The following is an 8,578-nucleotide window of genomic DNA, read 5'->3' on the forward strand; positions in this document are numbered from 1 at the left end:
TCCACTGAATTAAACCAGGACTCCTTTTACTTTTAATGTGACTTCTAAAACATTTAAAGTTATACGTGTGGCTTGCATTCCATTTTTGTTGGACAGTCTATACCTGGTGGCTTTATGCTCTCTGCTGCAGCCTTGATAATGGGATCATTTAGACTCTCTGAGCTGCAGTCACCTCAGTGACAAGATGGGGTCAGTAGGCCTGCTCTTTCTGTGTAGTGGGATCAGTGTGAAGATGGGGGTTGAACAGTCTTCTAAAACCCATCTAGCTGTAATAGCATATGTGGAAATACTTGGTATACTGTGAGGCACTATAGAAATAACATCATAATATTTAAAGTTAGCTTAAAATAAGTACTTAAACCATGTTAACATGTATAACTAATGTATTTTAAAACATCCTTTATAGTGCACGTCCCTTGAAGTTTACTGAAAAGCCCAGACCAGGCGTTCAGATGCTTTGTTCTTCTTTTAGTGTTGGTAAGCACTTCTTTCAGTTTAACTTGAGCATTTATTGAATGACCGCTTATGGCTAAGAGCCTTTATCAGACAGATGGTAAATGACTTCGTTCATTTCTTTAGGTTTAATCCGTGATGTTCATTTCATTAGCCGCCGCCTTGTCTTTACTCCCCCATCCTGCCTTTTTATGATGTTGAGTAGTAGTCAGAGTCAGTGATAGAAGAGGAAGCTCTAGGAGTTCACATCAGTGATTTCTGAGTCACGTGCCCCAGGTGTATGATATACCAAAATTGTGACTTTCCTTTAACAGGCTAAATGGCATATTTTTGGTGGTTTAAATTTGTTTTCCACACATCTTGGTGAAATTATTCCCCATTTTCTTTTCTTCCACAGTGAACTTGTGTGCTAACCTTTCTATTTAGGAGCGGTCAAGGACGTTTTCCCTATAAAAGTCTGAAAACTTCAGCAAGTGAACTTTATATTCCATAGCTAGGTTTAGGTATGTAAAGTTGTCTAGAAAGCAGAGCCCCTTTTGCCAAACATATTTTAGAGCAGCAGCACTTAAGGTCTTTGCCACAACTAATAAAACGGGGCAATAACGAACATTTCCATATTGAATTAACTTTTAAAAATTAAAGTCCCATCTGATTTCCCCCCCAACACCATCAAGTAATTCTTTCACTCCAGCTGGGTTCCCTACAGTTGAACCCAGTTCAGATACTATCTACCTAGAGCAGGGGTGGGGAACTTCTGGCCCTCTGGCCATATAAGGCCCATGAAATAATTTGGTCGTCGGCCTTGCCAAAGGCATTAGGAGTGAGTTAATTAAATGCTTACCACATATAGCAGGCTAATTTTTAAGCTGATAATTTTGTATGGCCTGTGAAGGATGTTATAATTATCCATCATAATTATTGATAGAAAAAAAATGTTCCTCACCCCTGACCTAGAGAATAGTGAGAAGCCACAGGTTATGGGCTCAGTCCTACACGATTCTCCCTCTCCCCATCTCACTTGTGCTTCTGACCTACTGAGTATTGTCATGAACTCCTCCTTGTAAGCTCTCTGAAATCTGTCCTTTGGGTTTTTATGGAGGTTACCTTACATAGACATAATTGAATAAACTGTTGACAAGGGCGATTGATTAAACGCCCTTTTCCCTCCCCAGAGCTTGGACTGAAAGTTGGTTCTCCTGGCAATCAGCCCTCCCCTTCCTCCTTAGGTGCTTTCTAAAAGTCACTTTGTTAATATAAACTCTGTTGTGGTTGAAATGGGTTTAAGACTATCAAGACACCTTTATCACTTTAGTCACTTAAGAAATTCCAAAAGTTTTAGGAGCTCTGTGCCATAAATGGGGACGAAGAGCAAATATATATTTCATATTATAAACCTAATTTCACAATGTTATATTAATTTTAAAATGTCTTTATATAGTGAATTGGAAAATGGATCTATTGAAATAAACTTTTTGGGATAAGAGATCTTGTTTAATTCAATATAGAAATTTGGTTTGTGCAGATATTTGTTATAACCTGGATTTTTAAACCTTAACATTTTTATTTCAGGTGGTATGTTTTTAGCCACTGGTAGTACCGATCATGTAATCAGAATGTATTTTTTGGGTTTTGAAGCACCTGAAAAAATCGCAGAACTTGAAAGCCACACTGTAAGTATTCATGTTTTAAAATTCTATAGATTAATTTTAGTAATATTCCTATTGGTATATAGTCAAATATTGCTGACAAATTGATAAGGATTTTTTAAAAAATTGAATTCATTGGGTTAAGATTTTAACTTAATTGTAGGAGGAATTGTATTTAAATATCCTCACCCGAGGATATTTTTTCCATTGATTTTTAGAGAGAGTGGAAGGGAGGGAAGGAGGGAGGAAGAGGAGGAGAGAGAGAGAGAGAGACATTGATGTGAGAGAAACACATCGATTGGTTGCCTCCAGCACACACCCCAGCTGGGGCAGGGGAACAAACCTGCAACCGAGGTACATGCCCTAGGCTGGGAATCAAACACGAGACCCTTCAGTATGCAGGCTGATGCTCCAACCCCTGAGCAGCACTGGCCAGGACTAAGTCAGAATCTTAATTATGACAGTTGGTTTGAGTATGTTGGGTTCAAGTGGGCCTATTTATTTTAACCCAGTTCATGAAATCAGAATGTTATTTATTAATGTACTAGAGGCCCAGTGCATGGAAATTCATGCACTGGGGAGTGGGGGTCCCTCAGCCCGGCCTGCCCTCTCTCACAGTCCAGTAACCCTCAGGGGATGTCCTACTGAGATGGCTTAGGGCTTAGGGCCTGCTCCCAAGCCACAGTCTGGCCTTCCTCTGCAGGAGGCATCTGGGCTGATCAGGGGAAGGCACCGCCCCCATCACCCCGCGGGCAGCAGCAGCTGCCTGCCCTTGGCTCTCGGCCCTCACAGCCACTGCGGCTTTGTCCGGAAGGACTCCGGAATGACGTTCAGTTGTCTGGTCTAATTAGCATATTATGCTTTTATTATTATAGATAACTCAGTATTCTGGATTATTGGTTTTAGTAGTCAAGTTTTCTCCTAGATTAAGTTTTGTGACCTTATTTGATAAACATATATTCAAGTCACTTTAAAAGAAAAAAAGCCCCAGCTGGGTGGCTTGGTTGGAGTATTGTCCTGTGTACCAAAAGGGTTGTGGGGTTCAATTCCCAGTCAGGGTACACACCTAGGTTGTAAGTTCGATCCCTGGTCTGGGCATGTGTGGGAGGCAACTGATTGATGTTCCCCTCTTTCTCTCCCTTCTGCTCTCTCCCTCTTTCCTTCTCCCTCTACCCGCCTCTAAAAGCAATTAAAAAAAAAAAAAGTCCTTGGGCCCTGGCTGGTGTTGCTCAGTGGATAGAGCGTTGGCTCTCTCAGCAAAGGGTCTTGGGTTTGATTCCCAGTCAAGGGCACGTACCAGGGTTGCAGGTTCAATCTCTGGTCCTGGTCAGGGTGTGTGCGGGAGGCAACCAGTTGATGTCTCTCTCTCACGTTGATGTTTCTCTCTGTCTCTTTCCCCATCCCTCCCTTCCTTCCACTCTCTCTAAGAGTCAATGGAAAAAAATACTCTCTAGTGAGGATTAACAAACAAAAATCCTTGGAGAGGATTAAAATTTTTTTTTGCATATAAGTAATCATAAAATATCATATTCAGCCATGTTTTCAGGTGCTTAAACCTTTATATTTTGACTTTATACAGATGTCGGTTTTTATGCAGATATTTTACTGCATGTCTTTGAGACAAGAGGGTCTTAGTAGTCCTGTTAGAGTCATAAAGAGTCTTTGTACTTAAATGTGTAATTCATGTTTGAATGACAGGCCAAAGCAGCACAAGTGCGAATCTCTTGCTTTAAACCAAATGTGCTTCTAGCTCTAAAACTGTTTTGTTCTTTTTGTTTGATTATAAACTATGCTGATGATGACATGTGTTTGTTTTTTGCCCTGATTTAGGATAAAGTTGATAGTATCCAATTTTGTAACAATGGTGATCGGTAAGTGTGTTTTTATTTTTGGGTATGTTTTTAGGTATATATGCTGTGCTATGTATTAGTATAGCTAATGTGTCCCTTTGTATATTGCAGGTAGTTATTTTTTTTTTAAATATATATATTGATTTCAGAGAGGAAGGGAGAGGCGAGAGATAGAAACATCAGTGATGAGAGAGAATCACTGATCGGTTGCCTCCTGCACGCCCCCTACTGGGGATCGAGCCCACAACCCCAGCATGTGCCCTTGGCTGGAATCGAACCTGGGACCTTTCAGTCCGCAGGCCAACGCTCTATCCATTGAGCCAAACCGGCCAGGGCATATTGCAGGTAGTTATTAGTAAATAAATACATAGGTGGGCAAAAGTAGGTTTACAGTTGTTCATACGGAAAAGATATGCAGGCTGTGCTGCTTATTGCAATAGCTGTGTTAGCGCTGTTTCCTGTACTCACAATTCCAAGCCTACGTTGGCCAACCCCTGTGTGAATGAAAAGTGTCTGGGGCAGTGGGAAACACATGACATACAAGTTTTAAAATTGTAGTTTCTGCTGTCTCCTGTGACCAAACGTAGGTCTCCTTTAGCTTACATCAGCTAAATTTAAAAAATATATGTATTTTATTGGTTTTTTACAGAGAGGAAGGGAGAGGGAGAGAGAGAGTGAGAAACATCAATGAGAGAAAAACATCAATCAGCTGCCTCCTGGGATGTGCCCGCAACCAAGGTACATGCCCTTGACCAGAATCGAACCTGGGACCCTCGAGTCCGCAGGTCGATGCTCTATCCACTGAGCCAAACTGGTTAGGGCTAAATTTTTTTTTTTTTCTAGACTGCATGAGGGTTGCTACCATAATGAGATCTTCACAAAAAACCTAGGAAGGACATGAGTCCTATAGCAGTCTTGTATTAATCATGTCTTTTATTTTCTATATTCTGAACATCAGCTAAATTTTTGATTTACAGAAAAATTAGGTGAAATTCCTTGTTTGTGTAGTTAAATCTTTTCTCATCAATGACTGTGCTGTATTCTACAATGAAATTATCACTTAAATTATATATATCTTTTGTGATTCCCAATGTTTCTCAAGTGCCTTTCCTAATCTGCAGTTTTTAACACGTTAAAAGATTATTTTTACACAGTTGCCAGCGTGAACTAATTTGAGTTTAGAGTTAAGATGCTTAGAATGGAGCTTTTGCTCCTACTAACTTTCCCACATGGCCTTTATTTTTCCTATTTTTCCCCTCTCCAGGTACTATTGTCTTCTCAAAACTCCGTCTATTTGACAAGCTATTGATTGAGTTTGAAATGTGCTTTACTTCATAGAGCCAGGCAAATCCTTGCAATCCAGATTTTTTTCGATTTAGCTTTGTCTTCTGACTTAACACCTATAGATTTATCTGTAGTCAAGATAGCTATATTAAAATTAATTTTTGCTTTGATTTTAACTGTAGCTGTTGGTGGCCTGTATATGAATGTGAGGTCTCTTATGTATATTTTAAGGTTTTTAAGTGGTAGCAGAGATGGAACAGCACGGATTTGGAGATTTGAGCAGTTAGAGTGGAGAAGCATTTTATTGGATATGGCTACTAGAATCTCGGGGTAAGTTGAGATGGTTTGTTGTAAATAGGTACATCATAAGTACTTGGTCTCTCCCTGGTTTGTTGATTGCTTTGTTCAGGGGACTGGAGACACCTCCTGTTCTGAAGAGCTACAATCGAAGTGAATGGCTACCTCCTGCATGCCTGATGTAGATACTTAAATTTATGTAGCCAAAAGAATGTGTTCTTAACATTTATGTAAGAAAGAACAACATATTTATTCTACTGTTTCTCAAAGCATTGACTTTCTCTTAGGTATTGCATTTAAAAACACCTATAATTTTTAAAAAATATTTTTATTGATTTTAGAGAGAGAGAGAGAAACATCAATGATGAGAATCATGTATTGGCTGCCTCCTGCACGTCTCCTACTGGGGATTGAGCTCACAACCCAGGCATGTGCCCTGACTGGTTCATAGGTTGACACTCAGCCACTCTAGCTGGGCCACCTATAATTTTAAAAAATTATAGAAATATCTCAGGCATGCCCTGGCTGGGTAGCTTGTTGGTTAGATCGTCATCCCTATATGCCAAGGTTGCAGGTTTGATCCCCTGTCTGGGCATATATAAGAATCTACCAATGAAGGCATAAATAAGCAGAACAAGAAAATCCATCTTCCTCCCTCTCTCCCTGTCTTCCCCCTTTCTCTCCCTCCCTCTCCATTCTTTACCCTCTCTCTCCTTCCCTCCCACTACCTTTCTCTAAAACTTTTTCTGCCAAGGGCCATTTGGATATTTATAATATCATTCTCAGGTCATACAAAATTATCAAGTTAAAAAATTAGCCTGCTATATTTGGTCAAATATTTAATTAACCTACCCCTAATGCCTTGGCAGGGCCAGACCAAATGATTTCTCGGGCCTTATATGGCCCATAGGTGGACGTTCCCCACCCCTGCTTTAAAATCAATGGGAAAAAAACCCCACCCTAACAGTTCAGGCATATCATGCACAAATTTTACTTTTCTGTAGATATGATTTTTGGAATTAAAAATCGCTATAGTAAGGGGTGGGTAGAGGGGGACAATATAGTCAGTTTCTCTGACTATATTTTATAGAGAAACTTTTCATATCACTTTCATAAAGGCTGTAGTGCATTGCAGACATGTATCAAAGACTGTCTGTACCATGGGCCCAGAGGAACAGTTTATAGGGAACTATAAAGAGATGAGTAGAGTCTTGTTTACAGTTCAGCAAATTGAGTGTCTGTCAGGCACTTTTCTAGATAACTGGATATGAAGATGAATTACCTTCTTGTTGTCTTCCTAAAACTTCTTGTCATCTCTGTAGAGAGAAACAGTTGAAAGTATCACTGTTAGTGCTTGAGTTCAGGAGAAAAGAAAAATAGAAAAGAGGTAGAGAGCAGAAAAAGCTTTGCTCTTAGGGATAGCAGTAGTGCCCGAAAGTCTTCCTTTATTCAGTCTCTGAACTGCTTCTGAATCTTCCTCTCTTCCTTTGGGTTTTGCCCTGTCTGTTTGTAGATAATCCGTTAAGGGTCACATCTGTTGGACCCTCTATAGAGTTGGCAAGGGAAGGACGTGAACTTGATTTTTGTACAGATAAGGAATTATATACACACTGTATATAGTCTACCATCCCAGTGAATTTACACAGTGTGCATTTTTTCCTTAGGGACTTAACCTCCGAAGAGGAAAGGTTTATGAAACCCAAAGTAACAATGATAGCTTGGAATCAGAATGATAGCATTGTTGTCACAGCTGTGAATGATCATGTCCTCAAAGTGTGGAATTCTTACACTGGACAACTGCTTCATAACTTGTTGGTAGGTAGTTCTTACCCTCCTATATAATAAAAGGGTAATATGCAAATAGACTGAACGGCAGCACAACCAACCAATCAAAGCGTAATATGCTAATGATATGCTAAGGCTGCTCAACTGCTCGCTATAATGTGCACTGACCACCAGGGGGCAGATGCTCCGACCAGTAGGTTGGCTTGCTGCTGGGGTCTGGCCGATAGGGACTGAACGAGATGGGCCGGACACGCCCTGGAGCCCTCCCTGGAGCCCTCCCTCGGGCCCTCCCTGGCCCATTCGTGCACCGTGTGGGTTCCTCAGCCTGGCCTTCACCCTCTCGCAATCCGGGACCCCTGGGGGGATGTTGGAGAGCCAGTTTCAGCCCGATCCCGCAGGCCACTCCCCTTGGGAGGGTGCCAGATGCAGGGCTCGTGGCTGGCGAGCACCCGCGAACCTCTCCCGATCGGGACTGATTGGGTGTGAGCCCGAGGCAGGCACAGTGGGGCCGGGATGAGCGGGAGCGGCAGGTAGGAGCTGCAGGTGGCGTTGGACTGCAGGTTTCGCCCGATCCCTGCAGACCACCCAGAGGGACCCCACCCATGCACGAATTCGTGTACTGGACCTCTAGTTAAATATAACAAATCATGATGTTTTGAACTATAGTTTTATTTTATTTTTTAAAAAATATATTTTTATTGATTTCAGAGAGGAAGGGAGAGGAAGAGAGAGGTAGGAACATCAATGATGAGAAAGTCATTGATCGGCTGCCTCCTGCACGCCCCCCTTGGGGGATTAAGCCGGCAACCCAGGCATGTGCCCTTGACTGGAATCTGGGACCCTTCAGTCCACTGGCCGACGCTCTATCCACTGAGCCAAACCAGCTAGGGCTATAATTTTATTTTTAAAGCTATGGAATCAATATATCAAGAAACAATAAACATGTTTCTTTGATTTATATTATCAAATAAATAGAAATTTGTATATATACTGATATAAATTACTATAATTAATACATTTTTTTAAAGCCCATATATACTGACAAATGGATTTTTAATTCGAAACTTATAACTTAGCAACCCCACCCCCCCTTAACTGTATGACTTTGTTGACTACAGGGACATGCTGATGAAGTGTTTGTTTTGGAGACACATCCCTTTGATTCCAGAATTATGTTATCTGCAGGACACGATGGCAGCATATTTATATGGGATGTTACAAAAGGCACCAAGATGAAACATTACTTTAATATGGTAAGTGAAG

At 41.1% G+C, this 8,578-nt stretch overlaps 1 protein-coding gene across 1 annotated transcript in view; it reads left to right on the top strand.

Annotated features, from left to right (window-relative positions):
• Positions 1-8,578, top strand: part of BRWD1 (bromodomain and WD repeat domain containing 1) — a 91,512-nt gene that overhangs the window by 20,961 nt on the left and 61,973 nt on the right. The window contains exons 10-15 of the mRNA XM_080658066.1: positions 407-477; positions 2,023-2,123; positions 3,930-3,970; positions 5,465-5,563; positions 7,195-7,345; positions 8,434-8,568. Coding sequence (XP_080514192.1) covers positions 407-477; positions 2,023-2,123; positions 3,930-3,970; positions 5,465-5,563; positions 7,195-7,345; positions 8,434-8,568 — 598 coding nt within the window. The remainder of the gene's footprint in view (positions 1-406; positions 478-2,022; positions 2,124-3,929; positions 3,971-5,464; positions 5,564-7,194; positions 7,346-8,433; positions 8,569-8,578) is intronic.

The sequence above is a fragment of the Plecotus auritus genome (assembly GCF_963455305.1).
Source record: "Plecotus auritus genome assembly, chromosome: 2".
Lineage (NCBI taxonomy): Eukaryota > Metazoa > Chordata > Mammalia > Chiroptera > Vespertilionidae > Plecotus > Plecotus auritus.